Genomic DNA, 22,874 nt, shown 5'->3' with positions numbered 1-22,874 from the left:
AATCTCCAGCAGTCAGGAGCTGATTGATGCAGTGTGGAGGCTTTGGGACAAATGGCTGATAGGATGAGGGTCAGAGTGGACTAAAAGCACATACAGAATGTTATTAGTTTGCTCCAACCAACATCTGGCCTGCTTTAAAAGGTGTTTGAATGCAGCTATTGTAAAAAACAGGACTAATTTTTTTCATCAAAAACACATTCCTGGCAGAGTGGCCTAGTTTCCTCCCTCAGTTCTGATTTGTTTTCCTATTGAACTGTGAAGTTGGTGGTGTGGCTGGGACAAAATGTTGCTTTTCTTACACATGTACACATGTTAATCAATAATTAATTTTTTTTTTCAATTCCAGTTAATGCATTTTGTTTTTTTCTCCTTAGTTGACAGGTGTTCTGATGATATTACAGTTCCATGAGTCCAAGTGAGGGTCAAAAATTATTTCTAGAGGGTTTGGTAATTCTAGAGCAGATTTTCACCTCAGTCTTTGCTGCAGTTCTTTGGATTTCCATCATATTTTGAGAGAATAGAAATAACAAATTCTCCTGTTATTACCTGTACAGCACATATTTCCTCATAACCAATTTAAAATAAAATTATATTTTTTTCTTTATTTGAATATGCCATGGTATTTGCGACTATCAAGCATTGTGCACTGTATACTTTGGTAGTAAGATAGACAGACCTGTGAACAAGTTCAAAGGCTGAGGTAGGATTTTTAGTTGGTACACCAGCCAGCCAGCTTGTAGGTTTTTCTCACTTTTTTTCCAGAATTTTTCACTGGAAAATGTTCATGATCCCACATGGAATAGGATCCTATGGAATAGTAATAAGGAATACAGAAAAGGCAAAGCAGACTGGGGTCTGTCTCTGCCTAATGGCAAAACATTCTTCCCTGTCAGTTGATAGCAACCACACATGTAAGCCAGGAAAGATTTTTGAAACAGAAAACTTTAAATAGCTTATACTGATTATCAGAGTGTTTTTACTTGCTTGCAAGGCTGTTGAATTCCTATCACCAACATGCAAATATGAAATATGTTTCGTGTTGCAAACACTCTTATGTGGTACTTCAGAATAAGAGATCAGGTGATCTTATAGTGATCCTTTCATGATGTGAGTCTGATTTCTTGCTTCACATTCTGATCTGGTTTGGGACAGATGTTTTCTTTCTCTGGCTGCTCTATATTCTTATTGACTTTTTCCAAGCAGAGACTCAGGTGCTCTTCTAAATTTTAACATCATCTTAAAGATTCTGGCTTGCAGTATGTCCTGGGAGGTTTGTAATAGATTTCTTCATAAGCTATTTATGTTCTTTTATTAATTCTTTTAGTCTTGTGCAAAAAAGTTGATGACCTCATTTTATACTTGTTTTGATGTGATGGAAAAAGAAATGTTTCACATTGAAGATAAAATAGATTTTTTAAGAGGATGTCATTAATAATATCTGGATTGATTAAGTTAAAAGAGCAAATACATGCTGTTGGCTGTTTAGAATACACTGTGGCTCTGGCCTGCTTATGGATGCCATATATTTTGTTTACATAAAATGTCTCTTGAAAGAGTTCCTTTAGAGTTAATAAACATTTGTAACCACCTGAGACTTTGAAGTGCAAATGATTTGACCAAAAGTTTGCCCTTGAAGCAATAGTGAATGAGAAGGTGGAGACAGTCAGGAGAATGAGAGTTTGGCAACAAGTTGAGAGTCTGGAATTGCTGCTGTAGAGGGCATGCCAGTGATATAAAAAGAAAATTGAGGCTAGGAAAAGGGTTACAGATGCACATCAACAAAAGTCAGGAGGAAGTTACCTGTTGATTTGTCTTGGGATAGCAGTGCCATTCTTTCCTGCAATCTGAAATGCTTTAGTGGTCAGTGTAAGAGTGTACATCAACACAGCCTACATCTTCTTGGCTGTAAGCAATCCAATATAGTTCTTACTCCATATGAAGCACTCTGCAATTGGAATTATGTAAAGAGTCCAGTTTTTACCAAAAAACCTTTCCAAATTCTTTCTGCAAAAAAAACAAGTAAAGAAAACACACCACACTCCTAACAGTCTAAGCTGCTGCTTTACAGTGGCTTAACAGTGGCTTTTATCATACTCCTTCCCATTTTCACTTTAGACATTTGAGTGACTCATCCAAGAAACAACCACAAATTGTATGTAGTTTTCTTTTACACAGTGTAACAAACAAACTGTGAGAATCCTACAATTCTTGTTTGTCTCCAAAGGTAGTAATTTTTAAATGCTCTTTTCAGATTTTCCTCTTGTAAATAAAATATGTGCCTAGAAACAAATAGTCTATGAAACCAGGCTGGGAACAGTTCTCTCACTAAATTATTGATTTGTTCAAAAAGTTGACGTGGATATTACAATTGATGGCAGCTTATCACACTGATAATTTCCTTCCCTTTCTCTCACCAAGGATTTACATTAAAATAAAGCTTACCAGCAGCTTTAGTTCTGTATGTATGGACTGTTTAATTGGAACCCAAAACACCATGTCAAAGTATGACTCTTTCCCTCAGTATCTTCCTCCAGTACCAGACTCTTAATACTGCCTTGTTGTATAGCCAGGTGAGCTATGATAGTTTAGGTCAGTTTAGGTCGGACTTGGGAGGATTCAGAGCAGCACTTTCAGCAGGTGGGATGGGTGTCATTTGATGAGGGTCCCGGTGGGGGATGCTCAGTCTGGTGGGCCAGGGACAGCTGTGACTGCTGGCAGGTCTGGTAGAGCAGCTGTAGCTTGGGACAGCTTCAGCCCCTTAATTGATGAGACTATCGGACAATTTAGTCAGCTGCAACAAGGTGAAGCATTTTTAAGGCTACTTTAATTAGTGCCAAAATCTTGTCCTGATACAGAGCTGGGCTCAGGATCAGAGGAGAATGAAAGCAATTTATTGTGTTCATCTGTATGTGCTCCTTATATGTCATATAAATGTATTAATAGTGCTTGACATGTTTATATTTTTACAGTGAAAGGATGGATAGCTCTGCAGTAAATTACTGCTGTTACTTTATTTCTCATATGCAAACTGAATATATTCTCATATTCTCAAACTGAATTTGCTAGAAGCAGTTGACTGCATTTCTATGCTGTATCAAGTTATTAGGCAGCTGCTTAGATACACATTCTCACTTCTCTCCCTATATCACCTCCTTCAGTGAGATAAACAGAGGTTTTGCCACATTATGAAATCCTGTTCTCAACATATTTTTCTGTATTTTTATTTCTGGCTTTCAGTTCCTACTCAATACGTGACCATTTATTTGGATGTGTGACCAGCTTGTTCGTAGCACTGTATGTGCCAGGCCTGGGATACTTTCTGATTCTGCAGGTAGAAAAACAAAAAGGGGGCAGTGAGACAGTGAGATACAGGTGTTTATCCATATTCCAGGAGTGTGGCCCTCCTGGAACACTTGCATCTCCATAACCTCTTGCTTTGCAAATTCCTGCTGTCTCTTTGCAAGAAAAAGTCAGTACAGAACAGATGTACTCCATTCAGTCTTGCTGTGGTAGAAATCACCAGATAATTTAGCCAAGATTTCACTAAAACTGTGAGGAAAACTGTCTGCTGTGCATTTTTCTACAGACCCTTCTATTCCACTTTCTCAACCAGATGCTCCAGAGTCAACCACAAAATTAGAGTTTAAAGATAGTCATGCACTACATGTGGGATTAGTCTCACTAGTTTTTGTCCTCTAAAATATAGGAATTTTACTCCAGAGAGGAATTAGTTCTTGTATTAGGCTCGCATCCTTCTTGGGTTAAGCTGCTTCACAGCTTCTGTTTCTCTCAGTACTGACTGTGGATGGAGCCTAGATGCCTACCTCAGGCTAGATGCCTGCATTTTGGAGGAAAAGATCTGTTTCTTAAATACCATCAACTTCAAGCGATCGTCCATATTTATTTCCATATCAGACATACTGGTATGGAATATGCATATAAGTATTAATGAGTTAAATGTGCAGATGTAATCAAATATGCAAAAATGAGAAGTATTGCAGCATAGTTATGCAAAGTTATTATATTCTGTATTATTTGATATATCCTGTTGCAATTAGTTAGTGCATTTATTGCTGTGAGTGCCTCAGGTGTGGGAGCAGCAGAGGTCACAGATCTGAGCTGGGAGCGTGTGCCCCCACTGGATGCAGCCCTATTTTTCCGTAGGTGTCTTCCTGTGCAAATTCTGGCTGTTGGTGCTCTCCTGCACCTGTGTGTCACTGAGCTGTGGGCTGAGTGACTGCCATGGTGTGAGGGTGGCAGGTGACATTCCTTCTCCACCGGGGTAAGTCGCAGCACATCCTGCTTTCCCTGACTCACCCGCTGGCCTTGGTGCCACCCGCTGTCCTGAGAGCTCCCTTCTCAGGCTTTGCTGTGCTGCTGGCAGTGCTGGGCCTCTCCTGCCTGCCTTGAACTTATTTTTGATGCCTGGCAAAGAATACAGTGTTAGAGAAAGCAGTTCATTGCACCTAATTCCACATGAAAAAGGATTATGGCAGAACAAAGTTTTGAATGGCATTAGTGAAGCAACTGATCCAGCACAGAAACAAGGCAGCTTTCTAAGTATCGGCAAACAAGACAGAGCATCAGATACTCATTAGTACCATAAGCTTACAATAAGCTGTGATGAACCCTTCAATTTGCTCAGCAGTGCCAAGGGGGGATGTGGTTGGTTGCTTTGTTTGTTTAGCTCCAGGCCCTACTTTTTACCCTAAATGCAACAATTCTTCTGTTTGTATGTTGTCTTTAGTGGAGATATTTCTTTCTTATGCTACAGGTAGGGGGAGGCCAAACCCAGAAACTGTAATGAAAGATTCACATGAAAACAGATGAATGTGTTTTAACTCCTTTGTGAGGAGAGGAATGTTATTTATTTTTTGCATCAGTGTATGCTGCAGTTGGATATTCTTGAGGGAAGTGAAGATCTTGCCTGTACCTGATGTCATGCCATTGGGTGTCCTGGTAGTAAACAGATTTACTGAAGCACATTCCTAACCTTTTGTCTGGAATAGCTAGTAAAAAAATTCAGATTTTAGTAGGTTATTCCTGGCTGAAGGAAGAAAAGAGAAATTTTTAAATCCTGTTTTCTACCTTACATGAATTTGGGACAACTATCTATCTTAAGAGGTAAAATACCTAAATAATCCAGGCCAATCTCTTGCCTACATCCCAAGATTATTTTAGCCACAATCTTAACATGAAATGTTTACTTATTCTGCACATTGATACTATACAGGTTATTCTGTGATTTGGGCTTTTTTTTCCTGCAGTGATTTTTCTGACCCTGGGTTTTGTCTCTGGTTCTTCTAGTCAGCTCATTTTTCTTTGTTCATCATCTCAACAAAAACAATTTTCACAAAGTCATTCTGACAAATTTATCTGAATCCCTGAAAACCTCACAACTGCCTTTGCTCCTAGCAAAACTCCATGCCTAGCTGTGTCTTACAGATATACCTTATCTCTTAATTTAGATATAACTTCACAGAGACATATCAACCTGCTCTCTTAAGGGAAAAAGCAGTAATGAAAATTATGATATAAGAATATTTTATGAAAGGATGTCTTCTTTCCTAATTGTTTCCTTCCTTAGTTCTCAATATTTGATGTTGTATGAAATATTCCCTCCTTATTTTAAGATTTACAACACAACATACATCAGACCACCATGAATCAGTGGACTGTTTTTAAGGCATCTGTGAAAAGTAGTTGAAAAAACACTTACTGTCAGTCCATTTATATTGCTTTACAGAAGATAAAATGGTTCTGCAGGTAAATATTTTGAGGCCATTAAAAATTTTGACAGCCACTCAGGTTCTGGATTCAAGGTAGAACCATATACAAGGTCTGTCAAGAATATATCAAGAAGTGATGGCAAAAAGGATCTTTCATGCAAAAACTGGAGAAGTAATTATATGAAAATATTTTCTGTCTTTGCCCTCTTCAGGCTGAGAGCAATTGACTCTTCCCAAAGATGAGTGTAGAGAGTAAGATTAAAGAGCATCTTAAAGCTTAAAAATTATGGTGCTAGAAAATCAGAAGCATCTGTTGGAGCTTGTACGTACAGAAGACAGAAAGACAAAAATAGAATGAACACTACTTTTGAAAGGTGGCTGTTTTAAAGGGACAGAGCACTTGCAATCAGCTTACACAGGAGAGGTGGATACAGATGTATCCTGCATCCTGGGTCCACATGACCTGCTTTGGGGTTTAAGAGAGCATTTCTACTTCAAGGAGCCAAATTGCAGGCTTGGAATGGACTAGGCCATGTTGTGTCTGTCATGGCTCTCTAAAAACTCCACAGTCACAGTGGCAGGAGAAAACACACCAGTTCCTTCCAGCCAGGAACAGAGAACAGACTCCAGTGACTTTATAAATGCTTTCAAGGAACATTGAAAACAGGCAATGGGAAAAAAAGGCCGTGTTTGTTGCTTTAAGCCTTTGCTCTGCCTCCCGACTTCAAATGAATAAATACATGAAGTTTGTTTAGAAGTGTTTGGGTTTCCCTGCAAATTCTGATTCTGACAGCTTTCCACAAAAATGTTCACTTGTGCCAAAGTCAGATGGTCTGGTCAGTTGAAAAAGCAACATAAGAAACTGGGCATGCCACAGCTGCTTTGAGCTGTTTGCACTGTCTGTTCCCATTAAGGGCACCAAGAGGGCTTTGTACATAGGTGAGGATTTACACAATTCTACAAGTTGTGCTTCAACATCATGCCTTCCTTAATTTTTGTTGCCTCTCTTCACATGATTTTGCTGTTCATTTAGCTGTTAGATCTTCATGAACTCTGCTTACATAGTGTTTATTCAGTGACTGAAATATATATAGCTAAAACAATTAGATAATAACCATACTAGCTACCTGTTGAGATATTTTCATTCTCTCAATTCTTGGCTTTCTTCCTGTGTCTTTGGGGTAAATCCATCTAAATGCACACTGCAGATTTTATGGTTTTGTGCTTTTTTTAAAAAAAAAAACCTAGTTACTGCTGAAGGACAATGGGTGAGCCTCTCATGTAAACTGGAGTGCCCAATAAACTCGTAAATTTTGTTTTGCAAAGAATGGACAATATGCAAATACATGTGCATGCTATTGTTTTTAAATAGCTTTGCTTCCCATCAGGCACATGCAGATAGGTTGCCCACTCTACGAGCAGTTTGTTGGTCGAGCATCATTTCAAAGCTGATTATGCAGAATTGTCCTGTGCCCTCTGTATCACTGTGGCTGTTGTGTGATTGGAATTTGGAGTGTGCTGACACAGTTAATGGAAATATATTGTTCTTAAGAAAATTATTTACAGAAATGTGTTCTGCCACTGAATATCACTGTGAGCATTTTAAATACCATTTTCAGGGTATAATATTTTTAATGGCTTACAATACAAGACAGTTTATCATTTTTATGCTAAAATACATCTTTTACTGCAGTATTTTCATTTTATAGTGTTCCTTGGGGATTCAAATCCTGCAAGCTTGTTTGACAAAGTCATCTGTTTTGCACAGTTGCTTAGAAGACAATGCTTCTGTGGATTAGAAGTTGAAGAAATATAATTAATATACACAATACATTTATATATGTGTGTGTGTATATATATATATATATATAGTATAATTATATCTATCTATCTATCTATCTATCTATCTATCTATCTATCTATCTATCTATTATGGTGAGGTACATTTAATCTATTTAGCTGATATGGGTGGTTATTTTTTTTACTTTAAAACCACAGACTAGAGAGTCCATTTGCCCACTTTCATTCTTCGTTAATGTATGGAACATCTTTTTTCGGTCAAAGGGACACAGATGAACCTTGAGTAGTTCAGCAGACTCCAGATCAGAGCTTGAGACTTAAAAGAGTTTTACTGCTGTTACTCAAGAATAATTATTAGGCAGATAATGCCAATACCATTATAACCTGTAACAAGATGATGACAGTAACATAAAATGAAGCATTGGTGTAAGTATGGAATTTTATTCCTGATAGTGAAGTAAATTAAACTGTCCAGGGAAGGTGAGAACAAAGCCATCTGGTGCAATGTTTGAGAAACCCTCTGTGGGACTGAACAACTTGAGAGATATATCAGTTTCATAAAATTTTAAACTCCACTTTCCATTCCAAGTTCCCAAATGTAAAAAAAGGAAAATGCATGAGGGTTCTTTATGCTCTCAGTAAATTCCTCCAAAGCATTTGTCCTTACATTTACATCAAAATGAGAGACATGCAGCAAGTGCTAATAAAAATCTGCAGTCCTCTGCTATCAGGGACCTTCAAGAACAACTATAAGAATTTAAGGAAAAACTTGTTTTAAGGACTATTCTATTACATATTTATGCTCTAAATAATCTAGGAAATGGTTGGACTCTTAACAAAGGATATTCTTTGCACAGTAATTCCTGAAATATGATCTTCCCTCCTCCCCCAAAGAATTTATGTTCCTATGACCTATCTCTCTTGCATTTTAGGTGTCTATATCCATCACTCTCATCCTCAGAACTCCCACTCAGCAGCTGTCAATTTTGGCAGTGCTCATGTTCCGTCCTTAGCCATTGCAGGTTTTTACATTAAGGATCTGTACAGACATGAAATTGTACCTCTGAGATTGCTCAGAAGCTGCACTGGCTTCACAAAGTCAAGCACCTTGCCAGCAAGGTTTATTTAAAGGGCAGGTGAAATAAGCACCTGCCTACTTTAACAAAATTTAGAGCTGGGGAAAAAATAACCTTGCCAGCATTTCAGAATGAAATATTTATTATTCATCAGCAATAAGTATTTCCTTTAAAAAAAAAAACCAAAACAAAAAACAAACTAGCACATGTAATTTATCTTTTTTCTTACGTTATCAGGCCTTTAGAAGGTTTATGGGAAAAGGTCCAAAAACCACCATTTTTCTTGTTGAAATAAGTAGACCAAATGGAGGGGTGTCAACAGAAGTCTCCAAAGTAATACTCCATATCCCTGTGAATGATTGAACAGCTGTGTGGGCTGTCCTGGAGTGCCAGCCTTCTCAAAGCTACCTGAGGAGAGAGCTACTGGTGCCATTAGTGCTGAGCAGCACCACAGTCCAAGAAAAGAACTGAGCCTGATGTGGGATGGGGCACAGGGTGGTAGGCAGCTGTGTTAGGGACTCATTTGAGAGAAGACATGATGCTTCTTTTACTGGATCATTTCCGTTTTTTACTTACATTAGTAGGACAAAATACAAAAAGGCTCTTGGAAGGAATGGCTGGCGCACAATCGCCTCTGTCCAATATAAATGCTATAATCTCTAGCCAGCAGAGTTATTTGTTTGTGTTTTCAGTGAGTCCCTTTCTTCCTCATCTGCTTCCTGCTCACAACTTCTCAAATCTTGAATTATTTTCTCTTTAGTGGTGTGGCTGCAGTGAGAGTATCCCCTTCCTAATCCTTTACAGAAGCCTTTAGTCCCAAGGGGTGAATGTGTGGGAGGTGGAAGATATGGATTTAATTAAATTTACAGGCAGTGGCCCTTTAAAGTGAGTTAGTCAGTCCTTATCCTTCATTTCTAGTCTGTCATCCAAGAGACATGGTATCACCAGAATGTGTATTTAAAAAAAAAATATAGGACAGTGAATGAAGAGTTGCAGATGTGGAAAGCAGTCCTCTGAGGAAGAGGGCCCTGTGTATGGGCAGTCATGAGGGCCCAGGAAACAAGCCTCAACACTAAAGCACATTTTGTCTCACAAAAGAAGGTGGTTTCATTTCAGAGGTGAATCATGGGTGAAAAAATTTTGAGTCATGGATCATATATCTTTGGGGCTTTTTTGGATGGTGCTGTGGTCCTATAGAAGGGTGTAGGAGAATCGAAATCTGGTAGAACATATGCATGGGAGACTGCAGATTGAACAGTGAACAAAAACCCCCATGCCCTGCCCTGAAGTCCTCCCTCTGTGTGACTCTGCCTCTTCTCATGCAATGTGTAGCCAAAGCATTCACTAGAGGCATTTAGGCACCTTTTGTGATAGAAAGGAAGGGTGTTATGGGCATTTTTAGTAGGAATCTAGAACCTTTTTCTTTCCATTGTAGGATCCTTCCAAATCTGGTTGTGTTACAGAAGGTGTACATGAGACACATCTTCCATTAAGAAATGAGAAAGATTAGAACACTGATTTTCATTCTGAGATGAAAAATCTTCTGTTGTCGTAACTATAAGATTACTTTCTCCTCTTCATTGTTTAAGAATACTGACTGAGAGAATTTACTTCATACATAAAATTCATTGCCCTGAATGATTGCGAACTTAAGTGTTATTATAATCAGAATGGGTAGGTATTTGTTATGGGCAATGCTTTCAGTGTTGATCAGAGGGAAAAAAAGGAAGTGTCCTGAAGTGGTATCCCTATTGTACCAAGCTGCATTTTCAGTCTTTCAAGTCTTTGAAACACTGCATTTCTTGAGCCGAAGAGATGTAAGTATAGGCTGTCATCTGTGTAAGCACAATTTCATTTTCCTAAGGTAAATAGGTAGCAAAAGGCAAAGCAGTTGCACACAGGGCCATTACAACTCTCACATTCACCACCAAGGCCTGTTTTAACAGAGATTCATGGCAGTAAGAGTCTCAGATCACAACACTTCAAATCATTAGCTTACTCAACATTACTGTCTCACCTATAGCACCTCAATGGTCTTCTGAATATGTACAAGACCATAATTGATATTAAAATCATAGAGTTGATGAAAAACAAGTTTTGAACATCAAGGCACAGAGAAAAATCACCCAGGAGTTAAAATATCTTGTTTAAAATATGTATCTCAGAAAGCAGTTTATTTTGTTTACTTTGATTTGTAAAACTATTCTTCCACATGAGACAAAACTAGAGAATTTAAATTAGTTATCTAAGCCTCAAAAAGTGCTGAAGACTCTATATTTAAAGATGTTTATGGCCTTACTTGCTACTGTTTTCTCACAAGAAGAGAAAAAATGTATGTCTTAATATTTTTGTATTTTTATATATCAGAAATTTGCCTTTCCACACTTAAAAAGAAGTGCTGGCAAAGAGGGTTATTTTGATCCCTGGGCCAAGTTCTTTAATGCCAAATTGCAGTGTGGAAAGAATCTCCCTGTCCAAGTTATAAATCCTTAAAATGAGCTTTGATGGAAAATCTGGAGTAGTTTCACAGTGGAATCTTCTCAGCTCCATGTAAGGAGCCCCATTGCTGATTTGGAAAGGCAGGTGTTCGCCCAGAAATGGTCTGTTTTATAGCAAGAGTGGCTTTTTGCTTGTGAACAGAAAAAGAACCAACAAAGCAATAATGCTTTTGTTCTCAAAATTATTTCATGCTTTCTACTAAGATTGTAGAAGTCTTTTCCATTCATCTGTGTGTTATACTGGTGAGCCATAAAGGAAACCTGTTCAAATTCAGTTCAATTTTCCCTTTAAAGGAAACTTAACTCTGTTTACTGTGGGTTTCTTTAATATAGTGAATGCAGGACTGGTCATGAAACTTATCTGGGCAGTCACAAGACAGATATGAGACTGGAGATTCACAGAAATGGAGTTTCTGTTATCCTGGATACCAAGAAAACTAAAGCATTGCTTTCTTGAAGGTTTTAGGGTTTTTTGGTTGTTTTGTTGATGTTGTTGTTTTGTGTTTTTTATGTGAAAGGGATTTTTGAGAGAGACCAAGTGATAGGAGACCACCTTTAGAATCACACTGCTTATCTGAACTAAAATGCTGACCCCTTATTAGTTTAAATCAATGTTTTCTGTAAAAGCTGCATGGAATAATAGGCCTAATAGTTTATTTTACTTTCACTACATGGATGCTGAAATGCACTTTAAATACTATCTATATATATAGATATATATAGATATAGATATATATAGATATAGATAGATAGATAGATAGATAGATAGATAGATAGATAGATAGATAGATAGATAGATAGATAGATAGATAGATAGAGATAGATATAGATATGTATATCTAAGAAATACTTCCAAAGTTGTATGAACAAATAAATGGCATATTTAAAACAGAAAGTCTCAAGGTCGACTGCTTTGGAGGATTGCTTTGTATGGGTGGCACTTAATATTGCCTCCTGATAATTCAGGAAGCTGGAGGCCAGTGTTAATAACTGTGGTGGTGTTGCTCCCTTGCCAAGTACCACTTCCCCACAGCACAAGCCTGTAGAGTAGCAGCTGTCTGTTCAGGCTCCCTGCAGCTTCAGGACGAAGATCTGGCTCCTTCCAGTGGCATTTTATTGCTATTGCACAAGACTGAAGCCAGTAAATAAAACGATAAGATTAAACTGTAAAGCAAATCAGTAGGATTCTTTTCAAAGTATGAACAAGTTAATTTATTCTATAAAGTGTTGGATTTTTATCTGAGCCAATATACAAATTACTCAGTGAACATTACACATACACACACAAATACACATTCAAAGAAGCTTATACTGTTACTCTCCATCTGGCACAGAAGCATCAAAAGCCTTGCTCCTGTACCATTGGTGAGTATTGGCCTCAAACATATGTGTTAAATAAATTCTGAGTTGGGGTTTGGGAAGAAATGAGTAGAAAGGGAGCACAGTAAGCCAGTACTAATGTTACTTCAGTGACTCGGTCACAAACTGCAAGTGGAACTTGGAAGTATAAAACAGCCCCCTTAAAAGTTGGGTAAGTCATCTAAAGCTTGCCAGTGATTGTTGAAGAGTATTGTTTCTACTAATTTTCTTAGTTGAGATTAGTGGAATTTTGTTTAATTGTGTTTTTATCTGTAAACTGCTGAGTAGTGTTGACGGATACATGCTGCTATTTACAAAATAGAATTGTACTACAGGGATTCTGACATTTTGGTTAATTGGCATGTATCCCTCTAAGTGTTTTCTATTCCTTAACTCATAATTGTTCTCATTTGCTCAGTGGGATTCAGAAACAGGGTTGGTGGAATGTCATTTAATACTCATTTCATTTTATTAAATAAAGTGCATTGGCTTCCATCTTGCCTATAAATTAAGTCATTCTAGCTTCATTTTCTGGCTATATATTTTTAATTGTGTAAATATTTTTCTTTCTCATGTAATTTGCTTGTTACAAAAAGTGCCACCCCCAGACCCTAAATTTACTTCATAGCAAATGAATTGCAGAGTATTTTCTATAACCAATTAAATCAAGACATAAATCGAATGGTTGATCTGTCTCTTATGGCAGTCTAAATGTGAACCATTGTTTTCAAAGTTAGTCTTTTTACTTCCTAAGTGGAGGACTGAAACTAATAAATTATTCTTCTGCTTCCCAGACACATAACCTTCAAAAAGAAAATATTTAAAAGGTCAGATCCTCCCTTCCAGTTGAGATTTCCTTAATGTATAGGCAGTGGGAAGGAGAAAGGCTTCTTTCTGCAATCTGATTTCCTCACCCTAATCTAACACTAATCAATGTGTTGCCCAGCTTCTCTTTATAAATACAAACTGCTTCAGGGACACTCTAACACATGCTTTGCTACCCACAATTTATTAGCCAAGAATAGCTAAGTTGAAATAAAGTTGTGGTCATGCCCTCTCCTCCGGCAAATCCTCTTTCACAGGGACTCTGGGAGTGTTGCTCAGGCTCTGTTGGGTATTCAGCATCCAGGGTAGGCCACACACTGGACAACCTCCCAGGAAACAGATATACAGCATTTCCAGCCCATTTTGTAACATACTGGGCAACAACAGAACTCATCAATCTCTTCTTTTTCAAGGGCAATTTGAAAAAGCGTTCTAAGTGCTATCAACTATCAGTTGTTTCCAATGGCAACATTTTAAGTAGAGTGAAAACATTACACTAGAAGTCACATAACCCTTTTATAAAGTTAACAGTGGCATATTTCCATTTTGGCTGACTGTTAATACTCTAGTCTTGGGGCTATTTAATACTTTCATTTTCCTTTACTCTATTTTTCATAAAGAAAAAGAATTATGAAATGTACTGTTTTAATCCAAACGTAGAATAAAGGACACACTCTCTCTGCTCTGCTGAGAAGTAGCATTGTGCATTGCTGTGAAATATTGCAACCCAGGTATACTGCTAGGAACTTTTTTTTAAAAATAGATAAATTTTCCTTCCCATTGTCCCACTGTTATTTGCCACAAAAAAAAAAAAAAAACCACTAAAGAAAAATGTGAGAGAAGCTTGCTCTTGCCTACAGATTCCTTTTGGGAAATGAAGTTGTTAAAAAGCCTCCCCACCCCCAAAGGTGCTTATGCTAGTGAGCGTTGGAGGACAGCATTTCAAGTCTGCCATGCTAATGAATGGGGATACAATTGTCTCCTGCAGAATATTTTTTAAAGGACAAGTGATGAGAGCTGGATTCTGCCTTTTCATTCCACATAACATTTTCATTTAGTGGAAAAATATTTACATATTTTTGAAAATTAACCTATACTCCTAAATGGCATGGATGTCTGTCAAGGTCTTATTGCACCTCAATTGGCAGCAAGTGCTGTTCTCCCTGAGCAGCAGCTCTGCTACATAAGGGAGGCATGTGGAAAGCCATTTCTTGGTAGCAACAGGGGACCAATTCAAGAGATTCTTTTTCTGTAGCAAACAAACAAAAAAATTCAGGAAGGATCCAAATTCTTGGAATATGCATTTTCCCAGCAAGCATTTTCCTAAAAGTACCTGATGTAAAAGCTCACAGAAGAAATCACTTTCAAGTCAGAATATCTGGGATGTAGTCACAGCTGTTTGCCCTTGAGTGAGCCACATCAAAAAGCAGCCTCTATGCCTCAGTTTCCTCACATCTACAGAAATAATAAATAGAAGGAGTGATCTCATTTATGCCTGGAAAGCATGCTGAGCTGATCTAGTGAGAGACACTGACGAAGTGTCATGCATTATTATTGCATTAGGCTGACTGCACTTCTGAAACCCCTCTGACATTTCCCACTTGGCCTCGATTGTGGGCGGTAACATTTCTGTATTAAAGAGGATGCTTTATATCACTGCCTGATGTAAATGACATGGTTCATGATTAAACATTTTCTAAAACGGCGGTAACCTGTGAGATCCTCTCCCTTTCTCACTTCATTAAGCTACCACATTACAAAGTGTTCTGCTTCATTACGGATCCTGCCAAGCGGCTCCTCTGCGCTCCTTGTAGCTACATGTGAAGTATCAAGGTGAAGTTCATCACTATATTTGGGTATCAGGGTTTATTTCCTCTACTCCGTTGAAGGGGAGCGTGACGAGCAGCTAAGGAATGCTAGGGGAAACCGTCATTAGCATAAGCAGCCTGTGCCAGGGCTCGGGCTGCCCGCTGAATCCCGTTTGTGGTGTGAGCAGTTCAATCACCGGCCTTTGGCATGGGGCTGGGACCACACAAACGCAGCAGGATCAGCTCTGCTCCGCTAGCGTGCCCTGAGAGCGGGGCACAGAACAGAGGCTGTCCCTGCACTGCCACCTGTCACAGGTGACAGCGGCTGTCCCCTGCACTGCTGGCTGTCACAGGTAACAGTGGCTGTCACAGGTAACAGTGGCTGTGCCCTGCACTGCCGGCTGTCACAGGTAACAGTGGCTGTCACAGGTAACAGCGGCTGTCCCCTGCACTGCTGGCTGTCACAGGTAACAGTGGCTGTCACAGGTAACGGTGGCTCTCCCCTTTGCTGTCACAGGTAACACTGGCAGTCACAGGTGACAGTGGCTCTCCCCTAGGCTGCCACAGGTAACAGTGGCAGTCCCAGGTGACAGTGGAGGTCCCCTATGTGGTCCCAGGTGACAGTGGCTGCGCTGCCCGCTGTCCCAGGTGACAGTGGCTGTCCCCTATGTTGTCAGCTGTCCCAGGTGACAGTGGCTGTCCCAAGTGACAGTGGCTGCTGTCCCAGGTGACAGTGGCTGCTGTCCCAGGTGACAGTGGCAGTTCCAGGTGACAGTGGCTGTCCCCATGTCTGTCCCAGGTGACAGTGGCTGTGCCCTAGGCTGTCCCAGGTGACAGTGGCTGTCCTCATGTCTGTCCCAGGTGACAGTGGCTGTCCCAGGCTGTCCCAGGTGATAGTGGCTGTCCCCATGTCTGTCCCTGGTGACAGTGGCTGTGTCTCAGGTGACAGTGGCAGTCCCAGGTGACAGTGGCTGTCCCCTAGGCAGTCCCAGGTGACAGCGGCTGTCCCAGGCTGTCCCAGGTGACAGTGGCTGTCCCCATGTCTGTCCCAGGTGACAGTGGCTGTCCCAGGCTGTCCCAGGTGACAGTGGCTGTCCCCATGTCTGTCCCAGGTGACAGTGGCTGTCCCAGGTGACAGTGGCTGTCCCCATGTCTGTCCCAGGTGACAGTGGCTGTCCCAGGCTGTCCCAGGTGACAGTGGCTGTCCCCATGTCTGTCCCAGGTGACAGTGGCTGTCCCTGGTGACAGTGGCTGTCCCCATGTCTGTCCCAGGTGACAGTGGCTGTCCCCTGCGCTGCGGCTGCTGCCGGAGCGGGCTGTCCCGGTGTGTGGGCCGCGGGGCCCGGGGGCGGCAGCCGGGGAAGCCGGGCAGGAAATGAGTCAGGCCCAGGCCGCAGCCCGGCCCGCTGTGAGGCTGCAGCGCCGCGTTAGTGGAGCAGCGGAGAGGGGAGGAAGTGTTGCAACAACTTACACTCGTGTCTGTGTTTCTCTCTGAAACAGCCTGGTTATAGAAAAATCTAAGATAGGAGCATTTTGGGGAAGCGTTGCTGCACAGTTAGTGCAAGATGTCGTGACCTATTGCTAGTTCTGAGAAGAGGGAGAGCATGCACGGCTACTCCTCAGAGCTGCTCTGCACCCAGTGCAAGGGGAGCACTCATAAAAAGGAGACTTTCATGAAGTTACTGGTTTTTGATCTTCTGTTCTGAGTTTTCTCCCATAACTGAGTATTGTGAATGATGAAGCACACTGAAGCTTTATATTTTCCCAAGGATTTAAAGATAAAACTTAGGAGGTGCATTGATACTTGAAAGCTGTGTAGGGGAGAGTCTCTATTTCTCATTACTTTTACCTGAGAGAATTTAGTGTAAAAAGGTTATAGTGGCATGTGTACATTCTTATAATTTCACGTGTCTCTCTTCATGCTTTTCATTTTTTACAAGACTCCTGACGAATTGGGTCCCCAGAAGAATGAGATGAATGAGAAAGGCATCCTATGGGGAAGGGAGTGGAAACAGAAGCGAGTGGTATTTCCTACAGAAAGAGAGGAAATAAAGTGTGACATTCCACTGCCAACTGGGTGTTGGTTTGCTCTATTGTCTCCATCCATAATTCTTTGCCTTCTTAATTTTTTTATAAAATACATCTGAAGTGAAAAATCTACTCTTTTAACACAGGCTCCTCCCAGTACTGTTTTTGTACCATTGCATGACTATTAAATGCTGACCCTCAGAAAAAATTGGTATGATGTAGATAATCAGCCTTTGCTTACAAAATGCTGATTGCATTCTTTATGTATATCACTTTTAAATTCATGAAAAAAGAAAATGATGAAGGGGTGGATGGATCAGTAAAGTCCATTCTTTGAATACTAGACACTTGCAAAGCAGCTGCTATGTTGAAATGTCCTTGTCTGCTTAGTGGGAGGATAGTTCAAATTGTAGTCAGAATTAGGACTGATACACCCAATTATGTGAGGGTGTGACAAATGAAAAAGGAATTGCCTGGTATTTTTATTTGTAATATGAAACTAACCTATAATAATACTAGTGGTATTAAATTTTATATGTTCCAGTGGATCAGTTTCATTGGAATACAGAAAATAGTTCTGCTTATATTAATAGAGAGTATTTTTGAACCATTACTTTAAAAGTATGACTGAAGTTGAAATACTAGTAGTAGGGAATATATGATGCTATGAGTGTGGTATGTGTCTTTTATCATCATGGTTTCATATAATTTTAAATATGTGTTCCTACAATCTTTATAGAGACCCCACATTCACTCCATATGATTATATGGCTGAAGAAACACTTCCTTAGCTAGTTTGCTTTAAAAAAAACCCCAACATTTTAATGGAGTCTTTTATGTTACTCTGCTATAATAGAGAAAAAAAGAATACCAGTGAAAACACTGATTTCATTCAGTGAGAGCACAAGAGATTCAAGTGGACTTCTGGGTGTAGTAGGGAGATTAAGGGTGCCATTGAACAGCAACATCCTTTGACTATAGGAGAGCTGAATGCGCTTCCACGGTTTAATTCTGTGGAGTTATTTAAAGTTCTAAAGCTGTTAAGGAAGCTATGACAAATCGACTAGTGGTCCACCTGCAAAAGCATGGGAAGAAATAGAGTGGACCAAATAAATGCTTTTTTTCTCTCTTTTAATAAAGAGGGAGAAAAATCTGTGGCAAAGGTACTCAGGTAGCAAACAGGTCCTTAGCAGGTGAGCATGGACTGTGGTGATACTTTTGTGGGGCGGAAAGCAGATAATGGTTCTCTGGGTTAGGCTCTGGACTGGGAATTGCATCTGCTTTCCCACCCTGGGTCTGCCACAGATTTCCTTGATGAAATAAGCAAGTTGTTAATGGCTTTGGCCTCTGTTTTACTATTCAAAAATTGGGATTCTGACCCCTTCCTCTCCCAAGGGTCTATGAGGTTAAATAAAAGGATGTTTATAAAGTAAGCTTATATTTTGTTTTTTTTAGGAAAAAGATGCAGTTTCAACATTTTCAAACAATATTCTCAGCAGAGGAAGACTCTTGGTTATTGCATTTACTCACACGGTGGTGCTATCATACATCTGTGCTTTCTCTTAGTGTTATCATCCCACAGCAGTGGGAGGCTTGGGAGGTTCTGTACAAGTCCTGTTTTCTGGAATGAGGAAAGAGGTCACAGACACCCTGCAAAAGGGAGCCAGGGCTGGCTGCCACAGATACCCTCCTGTTGTGTGACACCCCCTGCCAGCCTCCCCTTCTGTGAGCTCCTTCTGCATGCTGGGACACCCCAGTAAGGTGTGAGAAGCTCTTGGGGTGCACTCCTCCTTTAGTGTAGAGGGGAAGGTGTCCCTCTTTTCCCACCCTAAGGAAGCCTGGTTCTGCTTGTGTGTGTGCTGTAGGTGTTAGCAAATGCTCTGTGTACTCACACACCTTATGAAATGCCTCCAACCTCTCTCTTCATGCCCCTCTCCTCCCTTATTTTGCAGGATGTAATTCAGCTGGTCCTTTTCAACCTTTTGTTTACAACTGCCGTTTTTGTGCTGCCAGTTGCCAAGCATTTGGCACTGCTCAGTCTCACAGTTCCTCCCTCCTCTTTAGGCAAAGAAAGGGCACAGCATATCTCCAGAATGTATGTGCTCTAATTCCAGTGATACGACTACTGTTCATCTGGCACTCTCAGTCTGTGCACATTAGAGCACTTTGGACTGTAGGCAAGGGGTAAATGAACTGTCCCTGGGCAGTGGGACACCGTGATTACTGCATAAAGTGTTACAGAGGCACCACCAGGTGCAGGAACACCAGTGACAGCCCAATTAATCCTTACACAAACACAGGCACACGTCTCTTCTATCACTTTCTCTTAGGCAGCCCCAGAGTATGAATGCTGTTGGCAGGGCATGTGTGGAGGTAAGAAATGTGGTGGGAGGTGGAATTTTGGTAGATGTGATTGATTTACGACAGGAGTTTCCTTTACAGTCATAAGGGGAATTTTGCTTGGTCACAGCAAGTTTGAACCCTCATGAAAGCCTGAATCATTTGAGGCTAAAATAAAACAGAGAAGGGCAGGGGGAGGGGCATGACCGTTAGGGAGGAAAAAAAAAAGTCAAAAAACACATTAAAATTGTTTTCCTTAGTGCTGACTTCTTAAATGGGAATGTGTTCCAGAATAGTTCTGCTATGTAAGCCAACATTTGTTTTAAGACTTTTTATTGTCTTTTTCCCTCTCTTCCCCTTGCCCTCCCTCTCTGCTCTGCAGATTTACACTGACTGGGCTAACCACTACCTAGCAAAATCTGGCCACAAGCGGTTGATCAAGGATTTGCAACAGGACATTGCAGATGGAGTTCTGCTAGCAGAAATCATCCAGATCATCGGTAAGACCAGGGCTGAGGGGAGCACTGTGAGCTGACTCCTTGCGTGGGGGAATATATAATTCAAGTTGAATGTATTTAACAATAAGATGAACCCTGAATAATGCAATTTGACTGGGTCCATATGTCTCTGATATTGGTGTGGTTCATCCTTGTCTTAATTAAAAAATATGTTTATGTGAGCATGTTTGGAAGTTGCTGTTTAACCATACTTTAAATGGCCAGAACTATATCTTACACACTTTGAATTGTCAGAAATGAATGCTCCATTAAACCATATGTCTCCCATGTGTGCATTTTGTTAGTTGGAGTGGCTCATACTTTCTGGGATGCCTTGAAACTGTATCCTGACCCTACAAAGACAATTGTGGAAGATTTTATGTCAGCAGTTATTTTGCAGGGGCTGAAGAATTAGCAGCGACCTCCTTGGCACTTCCCCCTTTGCATGATTTGGCATATGGAAGCAACTGCTGCTAACAAGAGTGTTGTTACTGTAAGATTGAGCTTTACTTAGAAAAGAGCTCTCTGTCAACAAAACCCTCTGCATTTTATTGCTGTGCCTTTTCTGCTTTTCTTAAGGGTTTTTTCTTTTGTGTTTAGATTTTTAGGTTTTTGGGTTTGAGTTTTATTTTTTTCTTTTTTTTTTTTATTTTTTGACCAGGGGTTGGAAAGGAAACTTTTATCTCATTGTTTACTTTTGCTTTTCCCCTCACTGTTTTTGTTTAGCAAATGAAAAGGTTGAAGATATCAATGGCTGTCCACGGAGCCAATCTCAAATGGTAAGAATAAAATATATTTTTAGTTTGTGTTGGCACCACTCCACTTTCCTAAAATGTTTTTTAATAAGGATTTATATAAATATGAATATTCTGTCCCGTTATTACCATAAAGTCCTAATTCTCATACAGGTTCCTGATATTTATTTTCCACACATGCTTAATGTTTTTAACTTTGTTTCTGTGCTAACTTTGGATCTTGAGATAACCTGGCAGCAAAACTTCATCACTTCTAATTAATCCAGAATTGCTTTATCAGACCTGTTCTTCTGTGGATCCAAATAATTCCATTTAGCTTCATTTTAAGGACAGTCAATTCAAGAGTAAATTATTAAGTGGAGTCTTTGTGTCTGGAAAACTGGTTTGAAAAACAGCACTTGCCAAATTATTTTTAAAATATAAATAGCCTTTTGGATTGTCCACTGTGAAGTCCAGTTTGATGACTCCAAGGCTTTCAGAAATAGCACTTTAGTCATATAGCTCTCTGAGCTATAGCTGGCAGCTGTCTAAAGACTTTTTAATACTCTCAGACAAGAAGCATTTAGTGACTGTGATTCATATGGAGTCCTATTAATCTTTTACTGTGTTTATGGCTAGTCAACTACATTTAATAAGATGAAACCTCCTTAGAATACTGTGAAAGTGACAGACACAAAATCTGAGCCTCAGTAAAATCACTATTCATTTATTGAATCATTTGCAATCCAAGTCATGTTCTCCCATGCTGAGGTCTTTGCCTTTCTGTTCACATTCAAATAATACATAAATAAGATGCATAATTGTGTAGCTGGCAAGGATTTTGGAGTATAGTGATTTGGTTGAACTTGCATAATGGTAAACTGCTGAAACTGGGTTTAAAATGGAAATTAAACAGAAAAAAGTGCATTTTTTTCAGTGCATTTTTAAATGTGGAAGGTGTTTGCAGCTTTTCTCTGCAAAGTGTCAAAAGGGTACTAGTGAAGTGAATAGTGAGGTCTTTTGGTTCTTACTGTTCAAAGAATGTGCAGATTTAGAATAAGTTTTTTCTCTGACTTTCAGACTTTTTGAAACAGTCCATAGAAAGGAACACGCACAATTTCCTTAATAATAGTTATTATTTTAATTACTCATATTACAGCAGCACCTAGTGGCTCTGGCTGAGAACTTTGGGAACTCCAGCGTGGAACTCTAATATTACACACACAGATCAAGAGATAATCACTCTCTGTTTCAATCATGTTAAAACTTGCCATTCCAGACAGGCAAGGCAAACAAGGAGGCACAAAAGCACAGGGAAGGGGTGTGATTTCCCAGGGTTATATAAGTGGTCAGCGGCCATCTAGGACTGCTTAGGGACCCACCACTCTGTTGTCTGTCGAGCTTCATTTCCATGACAGAAAGATGAGCTGCAGAGAGAACTATCCACTCTAGCAATGTTTGTATCTCCAAAACAACATTGGTGTATGTTCCCTGTTGCATTCTTATGTGGAAAAGGGATTCTTGATTTCATCTCTAGCTCCATGCAGCTATGGAGGAAACGTGGTCAGTGCATGCCCGTCGTGCAGCAGTACTTGTGGCTCTCCTTGTGTCCATCTTTCTCCTCCCACAAGCCCATGCCACAGCTCAGCCAGGCCACAGAATATGTCCCAGGTGCTCTGGGTGTCAAACCAGGTGCTTTGAAAGCTGCTGTGCATAGTCTTGCATCAGTGTTTGCACAGTGACTAAAGTGTCACATTTAGCCACTTTAACTTCATAGTAATGTATTTATTTATCCGTCCTTTGACACAATCTCTTTACTGAATTGTTTTATGTCTACAGACTGATCAGATTATTCTCCTGAATTTTCACATACCAGTTCTATACTGCTGATTTCTTAACTGAATTAGGAAATTTAAAATGTACTGAAGTTAAAGTAATTCAAATGTGTCAGTTTTTCTCTCAGAGACCCCAGGTTTTAAACCTGCTCTCCATTTGTTTCCTTTGAGCTCTGCACTGGTTTAACCTAGCCAAAGACACAATTTTACCATATTTTCAGGTGATTTTCCTTGGCAGTGCTCAATTTTGCTAGCCTGCTCAGTTAATTGTAGGGCAATTCTCTTCTCCTTATAGCAGTGGACTCTTGAGGTGTTCGTGATATGCAGGGTTAAAAAAAAGAACAG

At 39.9% G+C, this 22,874-nt stretch overlaps 1 protein-coding gene across 12 annotated transcripts in view; it reads left to right on the top strand.

Annotated features, from left to right (window-relative positions):
- Positions 1–22,874, top strand: part of NAV3 (neuron navigator 3) — a 509,384-nt gene that overhangs the window by 307,833 nt on the left and 178,677 nt on the right. For 11 of the 12 annotated variants that reach the window (XM_063154995.1, XM_063154993.1, XM_063154989.1 and 8 more), the window contains 2 exons: positions 19,846–19,963; positions 20,687–20,739. In XM_063154995.1, the coding sequence (XP_063011065.1) occupies positions 19,846–19,963; positions 20,687–20,739 (171 nt within the window). Of the gene's footprint in view, positions 1–19,388; positions 19,497–19,845; positions 19,964–20,686; positions 20,740–22,874 lie in introns of those variants that run through there. The other variant, XM_063154996.1, reaches the window with a different exon arrangement.

This window comes from Melospiza melodia, chromosome 4 (assembly GCF_035770615.1).
Source record: "Melospiza melodia melodia isolate bMelMel2 chromosome 4, bMelMel2.pri, whole genome shotgun sequence".
NCBI classification, from domain to species: domain Eukaryota; kingdom Metazoa; phylum Chordata; class Aves; order Passeriformes; family Passerellidae; genus Melospiza; species Melospiza melodia.
Note: the sequence above shows the minus strand (reverse complement) of the source record. Positions and strands in the feature narration are given on the sequence as shown.